This window comes from Crocodylus porosus, unplaced genomic scaffold (genome assembly GCF_001723895.1).
Source record: "Crocodylus porosus isolate Cpor-Errol unplaced genomic scaffold, CroPor_comp1, whole genome shotgun sequence".
NCBI classification, from domain to species: Eukaryota; Metazoa; Chordata; order Crocodylia; family Crocodylidae; genus Crocodylus; species Crocodylus porosus.
In genome coordinates this window covers 65,297,840-65,322,750 of record NW_017728948.1, presented here as the reverse complement: position 1 = coordinate 65,322,750, position 24,911 = coordinate 65,297,840, and the positions used below count along the sequence as shown (strand labels likewise).

Genomic DNA, 24,911 nt, shown 5'->3' with positions numbered 1-24,911 from the left:
CCTTGCAGATTGTTCCAGCCTGTCAGCTAACCCCTGCTCTGCCAAGCCAAGGGGGTGTTCCCAATGTGCGAGTAGCTGGCTAACTTCTTGGTAAAAATCTGGAAGGAATATTCCAAGCACTATAATATTAGTCAGAGCAGTGCACACGTATTAACCAGCCTACTCCCAATACCACATCCTCAAAAAATGATATGCAGTTGACTAGAAGTTGCCCGAATGTTTTAACAATTATTTATTTATTTATTTACCAAGAGGGGGAGAAATGGATCTACCAGGATGTGTTCAATGACCATTCTGCTAAAAATTGTCACTGGCTTCCTCTGAATGCCCGAGCTTGAAAGTAAGAAAGGCTGGCTTACCAAAAACGGTAAAACAAGTGAAATTGTGGTCTTGTCACACACAAATAACATTAGAGTGACACATTATTTAAACTTTTAAATAAATGAATATCCTGTCACAAAAACAACACTAACAGGCTGTCTTTCTCTTTCCTTGAAGGCATCCCAAGATCTGAAGTTCCAGCTACCCAACCCAACAGCCTGAGCATGTGGAGGCTGCAGCTGAGCGTTAAAAAATAAATCCATAGACCTTAGATGATAACTTTCTAGAGGTGCAAAACAGAGGTACTGGATTCAGGAAATTACTATAGAGAAACTTGAAGACTCATGGGAAGTGGGGCCTGGGAACTCATGAAGTAGCATTTTAATCATGGTAACAGACAAGTCCGAGTACCCACAATTTCCAGCACAGGGCGATGACTAGAGATTTATATGCGATACACCTTGTACAATGCCAGGCTTCTATGCAGGTCCCAAGATGTGCAGAGATGCATGTGACTTTTACACCGTAAGTTGCTCTGCAAATGCTTGGGTTCTTTTCTTCTAGACTTGCCTGTGCACTATTATAACTTGCAAAATATTGAGAATCATGTGAGGTTAGGCCCAGGACTGACAAAGCTCTAGTTCTTGCAGAGGCCAATTTTCTCTCACTTGATGCCTACAGAGTCACATCACACACACCATAAGACGGAAGGTAAAGCAAGACAAAAGGAGTACCGCAGTGCTAGGGAAGCTGCCAGCATTTTTGTGCTGCACTTCAGTTCCATGAGTTGAGCTCCTGGCAATAATTTCAGCTTGCAATTTTTCAGCCTTCACCTTGTACAAATGTAAAATGAGTAACAGATTTACTGGTTGATAGCAGTCAGCAGTTTTGACTGCACTATGTGGACTTTTCTGTAATTTAATAAAGCAAGCTGAATAACGCTCTATAGATGTTGCTGCTGTCCACTCAATTGCACTAAAACAGGAAGCTATTGTTTTGCCAAAAGATTTTATTAAAGTATAAAAAACAAGTAAGCAATGTGAAGAAGCCAATACAACAGTTTCCCATAGCCCCAAAGTAGCAATTATGAAGAGCATCATTAAAATTCAAATCAACGTTAGCAAGTAAAGCCTCCTTTATCCAATGTAGTCCATAGAATTACTCAGACACAGAAATACCCCATGCACACATCAACAGCACTTTCCCTCTTCTCTTTTCTCCCTGCAAGCTACAAGTTAAAAAACCCCCACAAGAACTTTAAATCATATTGTACATGTTAGTACAATATGTTTTATGGCACGTCCCCATCAACAAAGAAGCATACGCATTAGCTCTCAATTACCCATCAAAATCACATGGATGCAAGCACATATATATGTATGCACCCCTAATTTTGCTTACTTCCCTCTCTTCTCAGCCCATCATGTTGATGGGTATGCTTATTGGTTGGGTGAATTAGTTAAAAAAGCCCATCTAGTTTACCAACATTGTTTTGAACTGATCTCGTTAGTAAAATCAGTGCAAATGTCCTATGTAAATCTCAAACAATCTCTTTTGGTAAGCTAAAAGGACTTTGGCAGGATCAGAGGACATGTATCATTTCTGCCTATTGTAATATAAATTCCCTTATCTATTCCCCATGTATTGCATTGATGTTTTTATACTGCTGCCTATTACAGAAATATCAAAGTACCTTTCTACATAAAAGCAATAGCAATAGTGAAATCCCTAGTGGATGTCAGATATTCTGACTTCTATCCTTTTTTTAGGGTCAAAACCCTGCTAAGGGTAGGGCTCTCAGGTTGTTTCTTTACAATCTATCACATCCTTGCCATGGAATGCTTATCCTTTACATTTATATCTATGCTCCTGGAGAAGCTCATACCATAGAATAGCTGTAATCCTTCCAGCCATGATTGCTGAGCCACAATTTTTTAGTTACCCTTATAATATCCAGTTTTATGTCCAGTATGAGCAGTCTCATGATAAAGACGGATTAGTTGAGTCTTTCCTATTACCATTGGAATCCTTTTCAGCTTCAGGTCTACAACCTGAATGCTTGCAGAGCACACTTCTATTCTTCGGATTTGCTATGCTATTCTTAACCCCCCCCCCAACAAAACCCCCCCAATTCTCCTTATCAAAGAATCTTTAGTCACTTCTTCCTAATAAAACCCTAGAAACATATAGAACCATAGAAAATTAGGTTTGGAAGGGACCTCAGGAGGTCATCTAGTCTAACCCCCTTCTCAAAGCAGGGCCACAGCCCCAACTAGATCATTTCAGCCAGGGCTTTGATGAGCTGGACCTTAAAAACCTTCAAGGATGAGGATTCTGCCACCTCTCTAGGTAACCCATTCCAGTGCTTCACCACCCTTCTAGTAAGAAAGTTTTTCCTAATATCCAACCTAAACCTCCCTTCCTGCAACTTGAGACCATTGCTCCTTGTTCTGTCATTGGTCACCACTATGAACAATCTAGCTCCATCCTCTTTAGGACCATCCTTCAGGCAGTTAGTTAAAGGCTGCTATCAAATCCCCTGTCAGTTCTCTTCTGCAGATTAAATAAGATCATTTCCCTCAGCCTCTCCTCATAAGGCATGTGCCCCAGCCCCCTAATCATTTCCTTGTACAGCATGCATCCCAGACCAGCTAGGGAAACAGGCTTCATGTATGGCATGGATCCCAGAATGACTGGAGGGGGGTGCCACAAAGTGCAGGTCACTGGCTCTGTGCCTGGATCTGGTCCAGTGCACACCACATGCTGTGTATAGATCCACTCTGGAAACATGGGCAGCACCAGGGGCTGGATCTGGCCTATGGGCCACATCTTTGACACCCCAGATGTAGACTTACCTTTTTGATGTTGGTGTGAATCTCCAGTTCCATTCTTCCATCTGTCAGCAGCTTATGCTGTCTTCTGTTCTTTCTTTCAGTCCACTGTATATTTTTCTCCTCCTTCCTCAGGTACCAGTCCCTGGTTATCTCCTTCTTCCTCCTGGAAATACTGCTCTTTTCTTCTTCTTTGCCATCCCATTTCCTGTTTGTAGGCATCTCTCTTCTTCCTCTCTCAGCGCGGCAAATCTAAGCCTCAGCTCAAATTCTCCTCCACTAGCTACTCACTCGGTCTTACCTACATGGTCATATGCTTCTTTGTCAAGAGGATTCTCTTGTTCAGCAGGTACTGGCAAATGCCGAGTTGTCCGCATAGACTTCACTGGCCTTTTATCTTCACAACCTGAAATTTGTCTGAACACCCCTATCATCTCTAACTGTATCTCTAATATATTCAGATCCTTTCTTCCATGAACTTTATTGGACACACTATGTGTATAATGACGTTTCTACCAAGTATCTATTCAAGAAGAAGATATGTTCTGTTGCTTCTGATTCTTTCTGTGATCTTCGTTTCTTCCTGCAATTCTGTAGCCCCCCCTCCCCGCACTGCTGAAGTTACAATCAACAGCTTCTCCCCTGCCCCAACCTTAAAGAAAAAGAAAAGGAAAAAAACCTTCTAAAAACTCCCAGGTTTATGGCTTTCTTTTTACTGATCTGGGTCACTGGCTGCTTGATTTTTTTAAGCCTTTCACCTTCGCCAGCTTTCCATCTTTGGTTAGGCTCAGCAGTTTTCTGTCAGATGTCCATCAAATTTCAGCCAACTAAAGCATCACAGAACTGACCAATAAACTATTTACTTACCCAAGTCTTCTATTGTGCACTCTCTCATTAGATATGCGGATAACACTTCTAGCTTATAAACATGAAAGAGAAGTAGTTGGCCATGTTATTCTGAAGTCAGGCAGAAGGCAAGGCAGCACCTTAGAGACTACTGATTCAGAGGCACAAACTTTTGTAGGTGACAATAGGTCTCTCTGAACCAGTAATTGTCTAAGGTGCCATCTTGCCCTACCTTCTGTGCAATAAAGACTATAATCAAACTTCTTGCTTCAGGGCTTCAGATGGTTATCTGCAGGGTGGTCCAAAGGAATTTTCCCACCAATTCACAATCATCAGCTGTATTCTGAGAATATTTTCTCATCTTTCTCTATGCAACAGAGACTGGCCATAGTTAGAGATGGGACATCAGGGTCATCCAGACCTCTGAAGTGAGACTGAGAATCTTGTTTCCTAGATGCATGGTTGGTATCTTGCTCTCATGCTCAAGATAAAAATTAATTATGTATTTGGGTTCAGGAACGTTTTTTTTCATCCTCAGATTGCCATGTGCCTAGTGTTATTGCAGCATGTGGCACTGTTTGCTTGAGAGAATTATATGGCCTTGTCTCACTTGATCAATTTCTTCCCATTTCAGGGATGCTGAGCATAGGTCTTGCCAACAGCTTGCAAGAGGTTAGCCTGGGGCCTGAAATTCTTGGTTTAATACACAAGATTGCATTTAGTTTAGGTGTTCCTGGGTAAAGGTAATGACCTGTAATGTACAGATAATTTAATAATCCAGTTAGGCATTAACTTAAACAGGGACTTTAACTGTACTGTTCTTTTAGGGAAAGAACGGAGTTAAAATCTCCAGGTGTTTGTGGAAAATTGACTCATTTGATAACTCAGTAGATGACTGGCATGTATCTCATGAAAATAGCTAAACATATGAATGCTGAAGAAAAAGTGGCTGTTTTACTGAATGTAATGGAGGCTAAACCAGCTGTGTAGCACAACACCTCCAGAAAAAGCAGCAGACAAAATATTTGCCAACACTGAGGGAATTCTCTAAAATTACCCACCCAAAAGTGACTGGTGACTTCCACTTTTTAGTCATCAGCAAAAGGAAATGGAAAAAAAAATACCCTCAATCTGTGAAAACCATGGAAATTAACAGCATTCTGCGAATTTAGAGATAATTTAAATGATGCATCAGGAAACTAATAGATGTACAATTTGCAAAGCTCAACCCAAAAAGAGCAATTGACTACAGTTTACTTCTAGTGTGCTCCAGAAACTCTTCTACCAATTGAAAACTCTCTTGAAAATACCAGGAGGCTGCAATAGAGACAGTGACACTAATTCTCTGGGGTTCAAGCAGAAGCCAAGCAGAGATAATTCTTAAAGATGGCATGCTTTTATAGTGGAAAACTAACCTACAGAACATACATTTGTACTTTCCTTCTGTGAAAGAGCTATACCTGGTTCATAGGACAGGTTGTGTGAGGGTTTTGAAAATAGAGGCGGTGGGGCAACACCCTTAGTCATGCCTGTAACTCCTAAATGGTTGTTTTTGCTGCTGCCTTCAGGTGTGCCCTGCGCCCTGGATTGTTGCTCTTAAAGCAGCAGCAGTAGGGTTCCTGGAATGGATATGCTGTCAGGGTGCAGACTTTGTGAGGGTGGGAAGTGATTCCAGACTTTGTGCCTAGGGCAGGCGCCCCTCTCACTCACCCCTTGTTATACTACTGATTACAGAAATGGTCAATAATCTTAGGCATTCACCATTATGAGAGTGACCGCCCCCAAATGCCATATAAAAATGGTGCCCTTCTCCAAATTGTTCTCAGAAGTGGCAATTAAGAGTACTGCAGTAGAACCATGTATTAACCTGTTCTATCTGGTACCTATGGAACCATTGTCAGGAATCAATATCATGGAAAAAGATTAGAGTAAAAATGATGTGGTTCTTTATCTGCAGTATAGATGTTTTGATGAATGTCCTGCTTTCTTTGTAAACTTCTGCCACCAAAACTGGAAATCCTGTATCTCTGTTCTTAGGTGGACCAAGGATTATTTGAAAATGATCTGGAAATTACTTTTACAAAACTAAAACCATGATGCGAAATTTTGCAGTGGCTAAAAACAGATACACAAATAGAGGAAATGACAAAGCAATAGGGGTGCGTGAAATGGGCTGTATTCAATTCGGATTCAGATTTGGCCCAAATCAGGGACAGCGATTCAATTCATTGATTCAGATCACTGTACGCGATTCGATTTGGCACTGTACCCGATTCAGAGAATCGGAGATTTGGCCATAGACATAGCTTTAAATGTTTTTTCTACATACCTCAAGGTACTAGGCACAACTCATGAACATTGTGATGGTGGGGCAGATGGAGCATCCCACAGGAGTGGGGGTACCCCCCTCCCCACATGCCTGGCAGGGAACCTGAAAGTACTTCCGGTCTGCCACTGAACGTGCAGGGGGCCCCCCTGCATCCTCCTGGCTCAATGACTGGTCATGGGGGGGGTGCCAAGTACCCCACAGACCCAAGAGGCACCAGTTGTTGAGCTAAGGAGGTACAGACTCCCCCCCCGCACACTCCCCAGCAGATCCAAAAGTGCTTCCGGTCCACTTCTGGGTCTGCTGCCAGGCATGCTAGGGACCCTGCAGTGCTCCTGTGGGATGCTCCATCCGCCCCACCATCTCAGTGTTCATGAGCCACCTGGTACCCTGAAGCACGTAGAAAAAAAACATTTAAAACTGTCTATGTCCAAATCATCAAATCTTTCCAAATCAATTTGGAGAGATTAAAGGGTCTCCTGATTCAATTTGGATTTGAAGATTTGGCCACCCAATCAGGCCAAATTTCCATTGAATTGAATCAGCAACTGAAGCTTTGCATAGCTCTACAAAGCAATCTTAAAACCTGTCAACAAGCACAACACATAGCTCAACATGCCTTTTTGCATCCTTGGAACTGGGCAGTCACCTTATGACAGAGAATCCACCTAGACTATGATAGACCCTACACAGTACATGCTATATATGGAAAGATGCAAGTTATATTGGAGTAATTACTCATTCTAAATGGCCTGAATTATTACATCTGAATTCAGCTAATTCGGTGCAGATGTTGGAAGTGTTAGAGCACAAATCATCCTATCACAAATCACATACCAGCAATGTTACTTACAGAATAAGATTTAAGATCTTGCCTAATTTTATTCAAACCCAGCCTATAGAGGAAACAGTCTGATAAAATGGATACAGAGTCATTTTCTCCTAGAAATTAGTAAGAGTATGTTGAGATAGTTTGCGAAAACCAAGTCTGGTTATGTCAGAGAAGTAACTGGATAAAAATGGCTCCAAATGTGCCATGGAAAAATCATGGAACTGCAGAAGAATGTTCTACACCAATAATACTCATTGGGCATGTCTACATGTGCAATTAATATGACTAAATATATTGCACAGTAAATTGCTGTGCAATAAACTATCCCTAGATACAGAGTCTACATGTGTGCTTATGCACTGGAATTTACTGAACTGCCCAGTAGTACCTGTTTCTGATGGAACTATTTGGCAGCACAGTAAATTAGTCTGCTGCATCCTAATTGCCGTGCATGTGTAGACAGTGACACTTTACTGCACAATAAATTAGTCTACTGTGCAGTAAAGTGCATGTCCACGTGCCCATTGAAAGTACTGAGCCTACAATATATTTGTAGCCTAGGTCCATCACAGTCCTAATGAACATCATAAAACCATAGAATTATGAAAAATCAGGGTTGGAAGGGATCTCAGGAGGTCTAGTCCAACCCCCTGCTCCAAGCAGGACCATCTCCAACTAGATCATCCCAACCAAGACCTTGTCCACTCAGCTCTTAAAAGCCTCTAAGGATGAAGATTCAAGCACTTTTCTGGATAACCAATTCCAGTGTTTTATTACCCTCCTAATGAGAATGTTTTTCATAATATGTAACCTAAAACTTCTGTCAGTGCAACTTGAGACCATTGCTCCTTGTTCCGTCATCTGTTACCACTGAGAACAGTCTAGCTCCTCCCTCTTTGGCACCACCTGTCAGGTAGCTGAAGGATGTTATTAAATTCCAATTAGATCTCTGGTTTTACTGCAATGGTAAAGACTTAGGAGATCTGACTGATCCATTTATACCCAGGCATTCAGACACCATTTCAGATGTAGCTTTGATTTCTACAAGCTATTATCCAGCAGCTGTAATCCATATTTCAGACTTAATTTGTGGAATGTTATATATTTAATGACAGTTATGCAAATATAAGCTTAAAAAGTCCTCAACATTAAAGTGTACAGGAATTGAGCAATTCTCTCTTTAAAAACTTTGCGAGTCACACATTTTAGAAGCCAACAAGAGCAGTAACATGTATGTGCAAGTAAGACTTGAACATTTTATATATTTGGCCGTTACAACTGTTTCCATCCTTTTTGCCTGCATGATTTCTTCATGTTAGCAAAACAAAAGGGTTGTGTCTCTATTTTAGGACATTGAGCCAAAGAGCAATAGAAACAGAGTATGGGCAGAGAGAGGGGAAAAAAAAGAAGAGCAGGGAGAAAAAAAGAGCAGAGAAGGAGAAAATATCTAATAAATATCACCTGCAAATCACTCGTGTGTCAGCCTAGCATTACAGACACTCTACTGATTCTTAACATGCAACTGATAATTAGCAAAACATGTTATTTTTTCTACAATTAAACTGCTGTAGGGCAGTGGTGCTCGATGTTTTGGCCCCCTGGGCCAGACGAGTGGCTTGGGGCTGATCTGCTGGCCACATTTGACCCCATGCAGCCTCATGTGCCCAATCTAGCATTCAAGGCCATGGCTTGTGGGGCTCCCCATGAGCTCATGGGGAGCACCATGGGCTAGATAACACCCATGTCAGGCACTGGATCTGGCCTGCCCACTGTGGGTTGAGCATCCCTACTCTAAGGAAAGGTAAGAAAAACAAAAAGGATGGGCTTCAATTACAGGAAAAATAGTCTACAAAGTATGTTGGGTTCTTGGAATTTAAAATTAGCTCAGGATACTTGAAAAAAAATCTTAAACTCCATTAAATTCCATGTGCAGTGTCCTATATTAAAGTAGTTGAAACTTTCTATCTAACCACTGCCAAGTATTTTCTCGAACAAGTTTTTCAGGAAAAGATTGAACATGTGAGACTGATTCTCTTTTTAATTGTTAAATAAATGAACCATGAAGCAAAATAAAAAACAACAACCCAACCCCCCCAAAACAAAACAAAGAAACAAAACCCCAAACTCTATAAAGGCAACTTGCGAAATCTGCAAGTTATTTTAAAGCAAAGATTTTTTCATACAGTTGAAATAGCGAATTCTCACATCCCTTTCTCTGCAGAAGGAGTAACATTTGGTGTACTTAGCTGCAAGCTGAACTACATGCACCTTGGAGAGCAAAAATAAAAAAAAAAAATAAAAAAATAAAAATCAATAGAAATTTATATATCAATGCAAAAAGTATTTTTAGGGTCTGAGTTCTATGCAGACTGTGACAAATCAACAAAGTTACGAAGTCAACTCAGGTATATTCTAGTGGGCACCATCTTTTAATGACAGCTGGTAACACAGTTCTCTTGACCTTAATTTGGTTGGTAGAGTTCCCAAAGACGGCAAACTGTATCCATACAGCTTAGGGAGAACTCGCACTGGTATTGTGCTAATGACAAAAGTGGACCTGAACTAGGATCTAGACTCCAAATTCCTTTGTATTTTTGAAAAGTTAAGATTTGGTTGCAATATATGCAGTTCTGATATATTTATTGTTTAAATGTGACTGAACAGGTTTATGGAACAACAGACTGGGCTCGGCTGCAGGACAACCAAGAAACATTCAATACCAAATAGTAACCTCTCACAAGGCTCAATATTTTACAAGCCCATTGCTCCTGCAGAGGGCAGGCTGGTGGCTGGAAAACAACATCATACATTCAATTCTGGAGCTGCTGTTAACCATGTTTTTGAAGAGAAGGATATGTGCAAGAGAAACGACTATATGCAGGGCCATATCATAGTGCATACTTACACATCTTTGTGCCACACTCCCAACTGAACCTTGTCCTAACTGCAGCTTAAAGTGGTCATAGAGAATCAACCCAGTGTGAAGTCAGTGGCATAGACCTCTTTCACCCTGCTGGTGAAGGAAATATGGCTGGAGGGAAAAGACAGGAAAACCCTGTGCTAATCTGACCCCTGACTGGCACTTTGGTGGATGTTGGTAATTGGCAAATTTTAATCTGGCCCAAAGGTCATCAGTCCTGCATTGAGAGGATGCCTTCTTTGTGGGGGATGTACGTGGATGCACATGCACCCTGGCCCACAGGCCACTAAATTCATAAACTTATAACACATACCAAACATTCAAAATATTTCCCTTTTGTGAGAACAGGTTGTTGTTTTTTTTTTCAAATAGACCCTTCATTATTGTGATTCTTGTTCAACAGTTAAATTAGGTGTTAGTAAACTCAGTCACTGACTACTGAGGAAATGTAACCTGTAGGAACACAATTTAGTAAATAAGAAAGGCTGGTGAGGCTAAGAACTGTTCTAGAATTTAATTTACACTTCCAAAATTATTTTTTATACAGACCTTTGTTAATATTCTTGCCAAGAACAAATGAGTAATAATTACCTTGTACCCACCTCTTCTTTGCTGTACTTGTTATATCTACTGTGATCCATGAAAAGCAACTTTAGTTTATTGCGTTTCTTTTTACTTTGTCACCAAGTCCTGGACATCATCAAGTGGCTGCAGTTTTGTTACAACTTCTATTCTGTCAAATCAACAGGCCCATTGTACAAGGAGACAAATACCATTAACATAAAACCAATACTGAATCAATGGTTAACAGCCAGCACTTTTAGGAAGGACTAATACAATACCAGTGACTGATGCTACCAGTGGCATTTGCTACTTGAACAGAGTACAACAGCCTGTGCAGTAGAGGGAGGATGAAGGACACCCAAATGGAAAATGAAGAAAAGTGAGAAGCTTTAATGTTTCATTTGTTTAAATACAAAGTATGCTTCAAATCTCAACATCTTAAAATGTTTTGAAGTGCCATTAGAATTCGCACCATTCACCTCCTAGTGCAGAACTGAACTAACAAGGAACAACATCTCTAAAGACTGCCCATTCAATACGCTACTTACAGATGTAAGTGGGATGTTCTTCACATTTTGCAATCATATCTTCATGATTTACAAGATGGAACAAAAGACATTGTGGAAAGAGGGGGCGCAGGAATGGAACAAGGGACTCAGGATTTGCACTGGATATTTTCTTTGCAATCAGAAGAGTACCTTCCTTTTGTATTTGACAATTAATTGCACATACTTTCTGTAGACATAATTTTCTATGCAGAAAGAATCTTTAAAAAAAAGATAGGAAAAAAAGCAAATCTTTTGCCTTGGTTTAACAACAATAGACTTTGAGGACCTGTGGCAACAGAGTATAATCAGAACATCCAGCTTGGATACAGTGCTCAACTACAATGTACACTGCTGCATGATAAGCCTGCAATAATGTTAGTTTGAAAAAGAAAAGCATACCATTAATATAGGATACTAGGAAGAGGAGTAAGAGTGCACAAGATAAGGGTTTTCATATTATTTGTCAAGGCAGATGCAACATAAAAATATCCACTTCAGAAGAAAAAAAGCAGCTCTGTTTAGAACATGGGGGCAGGAGGAAACAAGAAAGAAGGGCAGTCTTTAGCTTTTCAGCACAATTTAAAAGTCAAACAACCTAAAACCACTTGATGACAAAATACATTTCTTTAGTACAAGACCAACCTTCTCATAAAACATACCTGTGCCTTTTTCTTTTAAATGGGGTTCTTCCCTCCTGCAGGTATAAGGCAGCCATGAGCATATGTGTGGGCGCATATGTGCTTGCACAGTTGAACACTCGGCAAGACAGGAAAGAGCCCCTTAAGTTCATGCACATTTTATTGAGTAGTAATATAAAATGCTTTTTTCATTGTTACAAGTGCATGCTTTGATTGCCAACATTTCGAAGTCAAATTACAAAGGCAAGGCTGTAGGCTGTAGTGAATTACTTGGGCACTTATACAATTGTTAAAAAATATCAATGGACTGTTTTGTTTCTTTTTCTTTTTTTAGAATGAACCAGTTGTAACCCGTAACTGATATACAAAGGGAAAAAAGTGAAAAAATTACACATTTTGTGGCACATGACAGAACATAACAAAATGACTAAACCATTATGACATTAACAGTTATCATGCATTTAGAATTTCACATGTAACTACAAACTTATTTAAATTTCACAAGGTTTGCTAAACATGCTAACCATCTATATGTGCACTGACAAGCTTATGTTAAAAACTTTTGTTAAGAATACTCTCCCCTTTAGATTTTTCAAAGCTTTTTTCGATTACAAAATTTCAAAGGCATTAAGCATTTTTTAGAGAATATAAAGTACGCCAGTATACATACATTTCCAGTATAAGTCAGACCACTAAGCGCATTACAGTCCCATACAGGCCTATACAGCCATTTTTTCTTAAAAAACATGCATAGGCAGATTTTTACAGAATATAGATGCTTTTCACTGCACTTAATATGGTGTCTTGTTCACTATACTTAAAAATGCACCACTCATAAATATTTAAATTCAGCAAGCCACAACCAAGACTTGATTTACCCAAAAAAACCCTAAATATAAACAGCAAAAAAAGATAGATGTTATCATTATTCCAGTTATTTTAAACTTAAAGAAAAAGATATTTGCTGCCAAATTAGTAAGGTCAGTGTTATAGTTAAAGAAGGGCATTGAAGCACACTAAAGAAACCTGAGGTAAGCATAATCTGTACAAAATTAAACTGTCCTCTTTTTTTTTTTTTGGCATTTTTAACAAATTTGCAACATTCTTTTTTTTATATATATATTTTAAAGACTGCCTAATTTATTTTATAGCCATTGTCTGACAAGAGTAGCAAAACATTATCAATAAATAGTCCTTATTTAGTTTGTACATCATTTTGTTAAAAATGTTTTGATGTCATCCATGTTTAGTGCTGCAACTGTAAACGTACAATAGTTAGTAAGAAATTAAACAAAGTTTTCATGTCCAGTAACATAATAAAAGGCCTTTCAGTAACATATCTAGAAGTTCCCAATGCAGTAGGAAAACATGTTCATTCCCCTAACTTTGCAATATATACCAGCATTAGCTTTCATTTTTCTACAAGCATTTTAAAGGCATATCCAAAGGAGGTGTTTCGCCCCCACCCCCACCCCACCCACCAAAATAAAGTTTACTATCTCTTCATAGATGATATTGTAAACTGAATCCAACACCTGGCCCCCAGAGCAAGTAAGCTATTATCAGAGGCAAGAACATCCAACTGCTGATGTGCAGTAATCCCATCATGCCCTGCAGCTCAACAAAACAGGAAATGGTCACTGAATATTGCTGCTATTACTGCCATTGCTGTCAGTGCCATTAGTCTCTGTGGAGATTGCCTTGTTGATGGAGTTAAGGTTGGCATCAGATGGCATGGCATCTCTGCGAGGAGGCATCCTCTCATTAATTCGATCTAAGCCTTTCGCTTCTTCGAAGCTAGTGATCTTATGCTGCGGTGAAAATCCTTTGATAGCTAAATAAAGGATTATTAAAAAGAAAATTAGCAAAGTAAACCTGTTGACATTTCACCACTATATCAACAGTCAATGAGTTAGAAATTCCTTCATTGTGAAGAACAAAATGACAAAATCTGACAACACAATAGACTTTGTACCATATTTGGAGAGCTAATGAGTTAACAACTAATGTCTCTCTTGCAATCCAAAAGTATTTTCGTCAAGATTAACTTCTAATATTTTGTTGTCCACCTGGGTTCAGCTTAAAATATTATAAGGCTATAACTGGAATCAGGAACAATGCCCAAAAGCACTGTCTACCTATATTTAAAAAAAATAATAAATTGAAGCCTTACAAACACTGTCCTCAGCCTTAATTTCCTTACTAGGGCAAAACTCCCACAGACTTCCAAGGACTTTTTCTCAGTAAGAACAGAATGATTTAAAGATTGGGCCAATGAGAAACAGTGAACAATGCTGTGTGATCAGTTTGCAGAACACACATTACAGCTATTGAACAGGGGCAGCTCTAGCATTCTTTTCAGAAGGCTTTGCAGACTTTTTATCTCAGCTGAACTGCTCACGTGTTGCTCAAGAACAGTAACCTTCCCTGACATCCCTTGGGCTCTAGAAAGTAATTTGGTTAAACTGCAGTAATTCAATGTGACATGGACTAAGAATATCATTCTTTTGGTGCTTTTGCCCCTCTTAACTTTGAAAATATATCAACATAGGACCCAGTAACTAAATTTAAAAAGTCAATGAATCTGTCCTTCAGCAATGACACTAACAATTCCACATTGATCTCAGCAGGTATCCGCAGACTAAGCAAAAGTCTCTGTAGAATCCAATATAACTGTTTCATTATAGGACTTCTTTTTGAAGATATCTCTATTTAAACAGAAGAGAAAAAGGCACTATAGGCAAAGAGCTGTTGACAGCTTTTAATATAATTTACAGTGGCCTCTTGTGTGTTTTTCTCTCTTCTAATCAAAACCAAATTAATCTAATGAATCTCCAGAACGTTGGTTGCATTTTGGTAATGCCTTTCTCATAACATGCCACACAGCAGAGATGGTGTGTTAGTACCAGGAACCTGAAAACTTCCTTTGGGATAGAGAGATTAGGAAATTAGAGAGATTGCTTTCCAGATTTTCCCCCCTCATCTAGGGATTTTCCACCAAATTGGGACACAGCAGACTCACATCTTGCTATACAGAAGTATTCTTTTCCATTTCACAAGCTGGCCCATCACTACAGTGACACACGGTTCTCTTACTGCTTCTGAAACCCCCCTGAACAGGCCTGGTACCAATATACCACTCCCTGAATTTTGCAAGGAGCAGGGAAAGCATTTTCATGCTGAAATTTTGCCAACCATTCCTGTGCAAGTGTGTAGACTCCCTTTGTTCCTTATGATTAATTTTGTTAGCAATTTTATGAGCATTTCATACTTCAGGTAAAATTTGAGGTGCATGATTTTTTAACATGTATCGTTTTAGTGAGGAAAAAAACCATGGTGATTAGTCAATCAAAGGGGATGGGGGGCTGGTAGTGAAAATAAAGGCCTACATCAAATATTTGGAATTTTTCTTTAATCTCTCACAAAAATATAAATGCTTAGTGAGCACCCATGCCAAACCCTGAGAGCGAGTGTTTAATGGATAGCTTTGTTTAACTTGGTCCTATTCTGGGACTTGATCCTGAGAGATGTTTCTCCCATGAGTGGTTGTGAGCACTTGATTGATGCAGCCTTGGTGATGATATTTTTTACTTAAATTATAGAAAGATGTAACCTTTCATCCAGCATTGGATTGCTGTATTTCAACCAGTAAATAAATAGCTATGTTTGGAGTGGCTAACTAGTGATAATGGCAAATCAAGAATTAACTTGAAGAATGAATATTCCTGGAATGGGGCTCACTTTCTATCAATTTTATTTCAAGCAGACATGTTATAAACCTTAGTGCTGAAGAATGTGCTCTGCTGTAGTTGCTGGTCAGACAACGAGTATTAGCAGTTTACATTGAGAGGATACTAAACACGACACATAGTCACAGAAATCACAGAAAACAGCCAAACTGTCAACGAGAATGCACACTGCAGATTAGAGTTTGCCAATAGGAATAGATAATTCCAACATAAATAGCAGCTCAATCGCTGCTATTTAGAAAGCAGTTGTATTTTCTCTTACTTATTTGTTGTATAATTTTGTTTGCTGCTTTATAAAGATCAAAAACAAATTCAGGTGCTCAAAAGGCACTTTTACCGCATCAAGGAACCATGATCATGAGATTTTAATTTTTTTTTTAAAATAAAGACACATTTTTTAAGGGGGCAAGAACAAAATACAACTGAAGAATTTTGTTTTAAAGGGGAACTTTGAAATTCTTCTTCCAAAACTTTGCATTGCCGATTGCAAACCGCACATACTTATTTCAGTTGTAAATCGATCTTAACTTTATTGTTAAAGATATCACATGTGGATTTAAATTTAAAAGATCATTAAGAAAGCAACAAAGTTTGCAAGAGTAAACATTCAGAAACCTTCTCAGGCAGCCAGTCATTTTAAATCTGTAGCTATGATGGTGCTGGTGTTAACGGTTGCACTAATGTAAATACCCAGTATTTTAACTGACACTGTTAGAAGAAACTGACATCTTGGCAGACAAATGTCTCATGGTATTTTACTTTTTAAAGAGACATAAACATATTGAACTGTACCAAAAAGATTCACTCAAAAGCTGTTTTTTATAGTGCTCCCCCCACCCCAGTCAAAACCCACCTCCAAACCCTCCCCAAACCCAGGAATAAACCCCCACCACCATGTTTGTAAAGCTGCATGTTGGTCTCCTTTATCAAAGATAGCCGAAAACGATTTGAGGCCAGAGAAATGATTCAGCCTTTCAAATACTGCTCATGCACTATGTGTCAAAGAGCAATTTATTAACAGCTGCCGTGTCGTGTCCCCTTTTAGCTGAAATACAAGTCTCCTCATCGGCTCATGACATTACTTAGTACTTGAGTTTAATGTACACAAATTAGAACAGCATCATAACTTTAAAAAAAGAAAAAAAAACAACAACAAAAAGCACTTTCCCCTTTAAAGCAAGTACACTTTGGTTAATACCGAGCCACAATTGTTAGCCCAACACCCACACACTCTGTACAAGCTACAGCAAAATGAATACACCCAGCAGAGCCCTTATCTGTTGTAGGAACAACAGAAAGGGGACTGGCTAATTTACCTTCATCAGCCTCAATAGCCTCAACAGTAGCTGAAGAGAAGAAAGGGGTAGCAAAACGAATGAGAAAAATGAGCAGAGGATTTTAACTCTAAGAACAAGTCAGTGAATAGCAAAGGAGCTAATACACTAATGTTACTGTAAGTGCTGGATTTTGGCACAAAAGACAACACAGAAATGCTACACAAAGAACAGAATAAGTATAATTTGCAGGCTTGATTGAGCTACAGAAATATTTTTTGGAAGCTGAAGGATTTGCAAATTAAACTTTTTTTAAAAAAAGAAAGAAACATTTTTTTTCTTTCAGCTCAAAAAAATTGACAAAAGAAAAATATTTTCCATATTGTGCATCTCACCTGCGAAGTGTACTGTAAAATGACTGTGGCATTTAGGACTGTGGCAGCCTGATTTGTGCGTATCCAGAAAGGGAAAGGGGAAAAGTGGCATAAAGCCTGAAGAAGAAATTCATACTATTTCAGATCTTCATTTAGAGAGCACTAGATGCTACTAGTACTACACAGGACTGGAATGCCACTTAAGAGGAAAGTATAAAATTTACAGCTTGTAATTTGCTCTCTCTCCTGGAATCCACCCCCCAGCCCCAACTGAACAGGGGGTTAATGCAAGTAAATTTTCTTCTACTCACAAACCAGCTTGGGTTTCAATGTACCTTTATCTGCACACTTCCCTCATTATAATACCATGTCTCTGATCAAAGTAATTTTAGTCTGTTAAATCAGTTGATATTTAATCAAAGTAGAGGTAATAGTGAGATTAAAAGCTGCAGGTAGTGAAAACACAACAGCTGGGTAAGAGAGAAAAATGTAATCATTAGAAAGCTGTTGCAGTGCTATGTGTACACTGCAGGCCATAATTGTTTTGTGGGGTTTTTTTTAAGTCACTATTAAAAATAACCAATTTTTAAATTTCCTGGTAGTTTGCAATTCGAATCGTATCCTTCAATTTCGGTTTGCATTTGTTCTTACAGCCAGATTTAGAAGCTGAAGCGGTCAGAAAATGCAATCTAACTTACCAATGGAGCAGCCAAGACATTTATAAAAAAAAATCTGCTTATTCAGAAAACAGATCAAAATGCAATCCTTTCTCCCCCAAATCAGAAGGGTTTTTTCCCCCCAAACAAGCTTTTGTAGCTTTGATATTAAATATGGATTGAGATCAATGCTAAGATGCATATTGTCATCTTGCTGCATGTAAAAGTTACCAGAGGTAATCCACATGCACCAAGGTGAGTCTACACCCCTCACACGACAAAGTAAGATGACATAGCTAAAAAAATGGAAACAAAACAGAAACAAAATAAAAAAAGAAACATAGTCACTGTGAGAAGAAATTAAGATGAATAACTGGATCCAAACCAGCACTGACACATTAGGCATAAATGACGATGACTAAAATGTGTATTTCCACAGAACATATTGGTCATATTTTCGTTAAAACAAAGTATTATGAAAATGTGCTGAACAGAAACTATGTAGATTTCAGAATATTTGGTGGATGGTGTACTACGTGTTAATTAATGTAATAGTTTGTGTATAGTAATGTTTTACTAAGCCAGAATACTGCAGTATGAGGGGATTTTCATTTTAGCCATTTTAACAACTTTTTGGTAATATACTAAAAGTTAGTTTGTTTCCTAATATTTTGTCAGGGTAACATCAGCATTTTCCTTGGTCCAAATTGTCTGACAAATCTAACAGAAAGATACTGAGAAGAGCCTGGATAAAGACACAATCCCACTGTAACACTGAGAGAGACATTCTGGTAAATCATATTGCAGCATTTTCAAAGCAGAACGTTACTATCTGTGTAACACACAAGGCACCAAAAAAAATTACCACAAAGTACCTGAATCTTCTAGATAAGAGAAAAGAGACAGTAAAGGGAAAAATACAGCAAAAGAATACTCCAGGAGGGAAACAGGAAAGTTAGGCTGAGACTGCGTAAAATATATAAAGTACATTTCCATTTTTGACAAATGCAGACAGCAGAACTACAATATAAAAAAAGTAAAACATTCTTGGGTGCATGGCATATATTGTACAATAGTAAATACAGGAAAAAAGAGAGCATACATCAGTAAATTAAACATTCTTTTGCAGTTGCTAATTCCAGATGGAATAAGGCATCAAGTGTACTGCTACTACAGGTTTAGTGCATTCCTGTGACAAAACATGTCTCAGTACAAAACTGAGATAAAAATCATTAAAAAAAATACACTTTTTCATACCTAGCAAGCATGATGTTAATAGATTGCTCCCTCGCTTCAGATTAAAGTGGATTGTGCAACTGCTCTATTTTATATACCTCATGTATCATCATTCACAGCCAGGAGATAAATTCTAATTCTAAAACTATTTTTTGAGTGATTTTCAATGAGAGAGAAGAAATCAGATAAAAATATGGTTTAAGTGTCATTATCAAAGCTGAATCTCCAATTCTGTGCATCAAAAGTACTTTAAACAGGCAAGAAGAAATTATGAATTGCGTAGAAAGCATATGGATATACTCCATATGTACATTTTGGCTATCACTTTTGTCTGGTTTATTTTTGTGTTTTTTTCCCCTCTTTGAAAATCAGTGGGGTATAAGCCTCAAAAAGCCATCTTATATGAACTCCCCACAAATGTTCACATACCGTCAAATGTCTTATTCTAACATTTAACATTTTTTTTCTGAGAAGACTGAGATTATTTTCCTTGGATTCTGCAGTTACTCAAATGTCTTACGCATATAATGGCTCACAGAGACAAACGTGCTTACCGCTTTGCAGAGTTTGCTTTCCTCCAGAGAGCACACCACTGGGCAGCATTCCCGTTGGAGTCAAACCTTTCAGTGTCAGCACACTCTCACTCTCTTCTCTGTAAAGGAGAGAGGGGGCAGGGAAAAAAACATTGTTTTTTTGCTAGGTTTGGAACAGTAGTGGCTTGGACCAAGAAAAATGCTTTTACCATGTTACATTCTCAGACAGTCATTTAATGCATATGGCTATCTTCAAACCCTCCAGTCAAAAACAGTGAAATTTATTCCTGTGTAGGTAACTTGCACAAAGCTCTGCTAGAGTTTGATTTAAGTCCTGTTTGAGGACTTGAGTGGTCCATGGGCACCTTTACATATGTAGCAAGGCTGCTCCAACATGCTGTAATTAATCAAATATGCTGGAGCATGGCAATTACTGTGCTCCAAGAGACTCCAGCATTGTATATCAGGGTCCCTGCACTGAATAATGGTGATGGAGGCGCTTTAACTGAAGCTTGTTCAATGAGCTATAGTTAAAGCACCTCTGCCACAATTTTTCAGTGCAGGGACACTGATATATGTTATGCTCTGGGTGCTTTAATTAGATCAGCTCTCAGAGTGCCCCTCTCATTCCTGAAGCACATGTATAAATACCCCTTGTGTCTTGCCTGGGACCTCTTTTGCCCAGAACCAACTTCACTATTACACTATATGGGATCTACATACAATCATATAAATATATAGACCTACATACAGGACATACTTATAGTCATATAGGCCCATGTGATGTTGTTAATTGCTATGACTATAAATATGATTTGGTACATGTTGATTTACCTAACAAGATTTTAAGTGTGTCAACATTGTGCTTGCTCTACAGGGATGTTAAGGGTATGTCATCACAGCTTTCCTGATGCTCTGCTGAAAAACATACTCCATTTACCTGCTCCTACTCTATTGATGCCAAACCCAGAAATGAGGCAGTGAGGCTGCTCTGAGGGCACCCCCACTCTGCTGCTCTGCATCACACCAGACAGAGAACACAAGAAGTTGTCATCCCTAAAGTTCTTCAACTGCCTCATCTCTCAGTCTGGCCCATGCAAAGTAGCAGTTGATGGTATGGAGCATTGCAGAGGTGATGGATATACCAAAGGTCCAGTTTTGTAAAGATCTGAACAGTTCCTGAACAGGTGCTGAGTGCCCTCGCTTTCCATTGACTTCCTCATCCTCAATGACTTGTAGATTCAGAACCCAAAATCTTCTCTCCTCCTATACAATTCTAAGTGTGCTTAGGCCATGCAAAGATGCTGAAATGCATCTGTCTCTACTACAGAGGGCAGCAATAATGAATCTTCCTGTTTCTATTCTCCTTTTCACTCTTTTGCCATCTTTGCAATCAGGGAGCTACAAATCTTGTCTTACTTGAAATACCCTGAGAACAGTGCAATTTTCTGAAAGTGATGAAACAGTGAAAAATCAGATTTCTTTATGGCATTTCATATTGGGCACACAAAAGTGAGCCATATCCCTCATTCCCTGCTGAAGGCCACAAGCTGCTTCTGAAAATGTTTGCCATGCAATATAAATCACTAGTACTGTACAAAATGGTTCTCATGGTTAGATGCAAAGGAAACCTTCATAAACTTTTCTAAATGTAGTAAATTTAGCAGCACACCTCATTTAAAAAACTAATTTCACTTGATTTTTTGACAATGGAAAAAAAGAAATTCCCCTATTGCAAAAAAACTCCAAAAGACCACAGCAAGTCATAATGGTTCTGACACTACAAATTTCTATTTGAAATCTCCATGTTTATCTTGTGAATAATGTGTAGGAGTATGCACACCTAACAGCACTAATATTGCTCCCCATAACAACCTTAAAAGAATATCATTGCACCTCAGGATGCTGCAGCAGTCTGGTTGAGAATTATTGCATTGGTATAATATTAAATATGAAATAAATGAGCTGAGCATCCAAAATTAATTTCCTATACTGGTTTTAGTTTAGACTTTTTTTTTGCATCTGCCACATGTTTAAAGAGATACTCAGCAACACAATCTGGCTGATAAAGAATCTAGTTTTGGACGTTATGGTATGGAATACAAAAAAAAAATCCTTTTGCTGAGAAGAAGTATATTTTCTATATTCAGACTTAAGAATAGCACAGTACAATGTGTTTTCTATTCTACTTAGAAACATCAGATGGAAAGTTCTAAACAATAGGTAGTAATTAGTTACTCTTGCTCGTGTGTTAGTGGAGGAGTGCAGATGAAGGGTAACAAGTTGCTACTGTTTGTGCTCATTTCCTGGAGTTTTAGTTAAATGAACCCAATGCTTTCATCTTTAATCATATTCAAAGTTGCAGCAACAGTAAAGGGTGACAAACTGTGACAGCAGGTTTTCTTTTTAATGAGACATGTTATACTTAACATACTCTTTCTGCATTTAAGTCTTGTGGCAGAGTGGCTAACTGTGAAGTCTACACATGGAGAGAAAGGTACTTAAAAACAAAAGATGTTAGGAATTTCCGTTTTAAAACACTTTAAAAATGCTTAACAGTTATGCTTTGGAAAGTCATAACATTTCAAAACAATGGCAATTGAGTTCTCACAGAGAAGCTGTATAGCAGCAATGTTTGTCAGATAAAACCATTTTTAAAAGGTTCCAATATATTGTGTTTAAGTGGCATATTAAAACATCAGAAAATGTTTATAGTTTAAATAAGAGAGTGCTCTAAATGACCATGAAAAAACTGGTTCATTACCAAAACAGGTAGTCCTACCTTAGCACAGAGAAAACTCTGGCCATTTTTCCTATTGCTCTGATCTTATTCCTTATGACTTCCTTTCGTGCTGCAGCAGTTGCTCCTATGTAAAAACACAAAATAGAAGTTATAGTGACTTATAAACACAATATCATTACTTTGTTTTCTGATTACAAACATGTTAGAAGGCTCATGTAATAGTATACTGAGAGCAACTATCTGCATGTGATTTGACAAACTAAACAGCCACTTTCGTTGATTTTAGCAACTTACAGTTGAAGACTATTCCATCGTACTTGAACATCACATTATAGTATCCTTTCAAGGTGTGATTATTTCCCTGATGTATACTAAAGCAACTTGGTTTCATCAATTTATGTTAATATTGTGCTTCAACAGTTTGTCATGTGATCATAAAGACAAGGTTCTTAAAAACTAGTTATTCAACATGCTACAAAAGGTATCCAGTTAAGAACACTGTCCATAACCTGAAATATTTTAAAGTTTTTAACTAGAAACATTTTACAGTAATGGTGCAGATAGAATTTATTTCTTAATCTTGCCATTTTAAGTGAAGATACAAAATGCTACCTAATTTTGGTTCCATTTCATTAGACATAGCTGGCACTGCAAACCATGCTATTTAATGGATTTTAGCATGTATTTCAATCAGTGGTATCATTCCCCAACAGGAAAAAAAAAAAAGGGTCTTCCATCTACTTTTGAAGAACTATAAGCAAGTCACCCTAGCTTTGATTCAGAAATTATGGATATTAGAGACGCTAACAGGTACAGCCCCAAAACAGTGACTATATAGTTCTGGGAACAAAGAGGAATCAGGGCCCGGGTGTTTTTTGAATTCTCACAGTTGAGGGAAGAGGCTGAGTTATGACATATAAATCCTCAAAACGAATGCATGGCTATATGATACCATGGGAAGAGCAGGAGGGATATGGCTTCCTCAATAACTGGATAGTGTTCCATGAAGAAGGGCTGTTGGGAAGAGGCCCATTAGAGTCTATGGTCTCTGATGCATAATCCCAACAATTGCACTTCCTGGCATGCTAGACATGCATGGCAGGAGGTCTGATTGTGGCACTGGGGATCAGATCTCCATCATGCCATATTGCCAGTGCAGGAGAAACCTGGGATCCCTTAAACCAGCATTTAGGAAGCCAGTCAGATGATCCCCACTCCCACCCTCAGCGGCATATCAAAGTTGAGGGCTCTGATGAACGCCCAAAGCTGGGAATCCTAATCAACTGCTACTCCCAGCCTTGGAGATGAAACAGTCTCAAGGGTTCCTTTGCACACCAGAGGCTGTGAGGAAGGCCAACTGATCTGCACTCCCAGCCTCCAGAGAGCAGTAGAGCCCTTGACTCCAGCTGTGCCCCAGAAGCATGGAGGACAAACCAGATGACTGGGATTCCCAGCTTCAGTGGCAGAGAGAGTCCTTGACTCCAATGTGCCTCCACAGCTGGGAGGGGCAGCAGATTGGAGCTCCCAGTCTCTGTGACACTGTGCAGCCTTGGACTTCAATGCACCCCCAACACTGGGAACAAGAATCAGCTGATCAGGGCTCATCTGAGAAGTGCAGGCAAGTCAAAGGTTCCCATGCCCTCCCAAGGCTGGGAGCCATGATTAGCCTGGTCATATGTGCAATTTAAAGCCTGATGGTAACCAGCCACAAAGGTATTACACATATTTTGTGTAATAAAGTTGTGGCTTGTTCCTTGCTTTATCACACCATTAACTGTATTAACATGTACCATGTTACATGTTACTACTTGTGACATGATTAACTGGTTAATCACATCTTAAGTGCCAGGCGCCTATCTGATAAAGAAGAGGGGGAAAAAAAAACCCTAAACATTCTAGGACAGGGGGAATTCTTAATCCCTGGGCTGTGGCCTGGTGCCAGCCCACAGCATAGTCGGCTGCTGGACAGGAAGTGGCCACGGATCAGCAAACCATGCCCCCCTTGAGCCAGGCAGAGAGGCTGTGGCTCCTTTTGCAGGGCCTGCAGCAGCGCAGGGTTTGGTCCACCCCCCAACCTGGGCGGGTAGGGATATTCTTACCTGTCTGCTGGCCAGAAATTCTGGCTGTGGTCAGCTGTGACTGCTGGACTGTGGTTTGTCAGGCCATGGCATAAAATCTTTGGGAACCCCTGTTCTAGGACACCGAAGGTGCCTATGTTTGTGCTCCAACACATTCTAATTAGAACTTGTTGCAGCAGACTCAATTAATTGAGTTTGTTGGATTATTCTAATTAGAATGCTCCAGCATGCCTCACCATCATGTATATTCAGTGTCCTGCATTTCAAAATGGTGTCAAGGGTGCTTTAACTAAAAACTGTCAAATGAACTTTAATTAAAGCACCCCCATGGACATATGGAAACAAGCAGCACTGAATACATGTGATGTTGTGGTGTTTTAATTAGAGCAGCTTTCCAGGAGCTGTTCTAATTGAAGTGCCCCTCCCTCACCTTGGAGCACCT

The 24,911-nt window shown here is 39.1% G+C and overlaps 1 protein-coding gene across 1 annotated transcript in view; it reads right to left on the bottom strand.

Annotated features, from left to right (window-relative positions):
* Positions 1-11,968: 11,968 nt before the first annotated feature.
* The window catches only part of PPP3CA (protein phosphatase 3 catalytic subunit alpha), a gene marked incomplete at its 5' end in the record, with an annotated part of 217,284 nt that continues 204,341 nt past the window's right edge, over positions 11,969-24,911 (bottom strand). Inside the window, 4 exons of the mRNA XM_019552626.1 lie at positions 11,969-13,660; positions 16,892-16,921; positions 19,670-19,767; positions 22,431-22,515. Coding sequence (XP_019408171.1) covers positions 13,464-13,660; positions 16,892-16,921; positions 19,670-19,767; positions 22,431-22,515 — 410 coding nt within the window. The remainder of the gene's footprint in view (positions 13,661-16,891; positions 16,922-19,669; positions 19,768-22,430; positions 22,516-24,911) is intronic.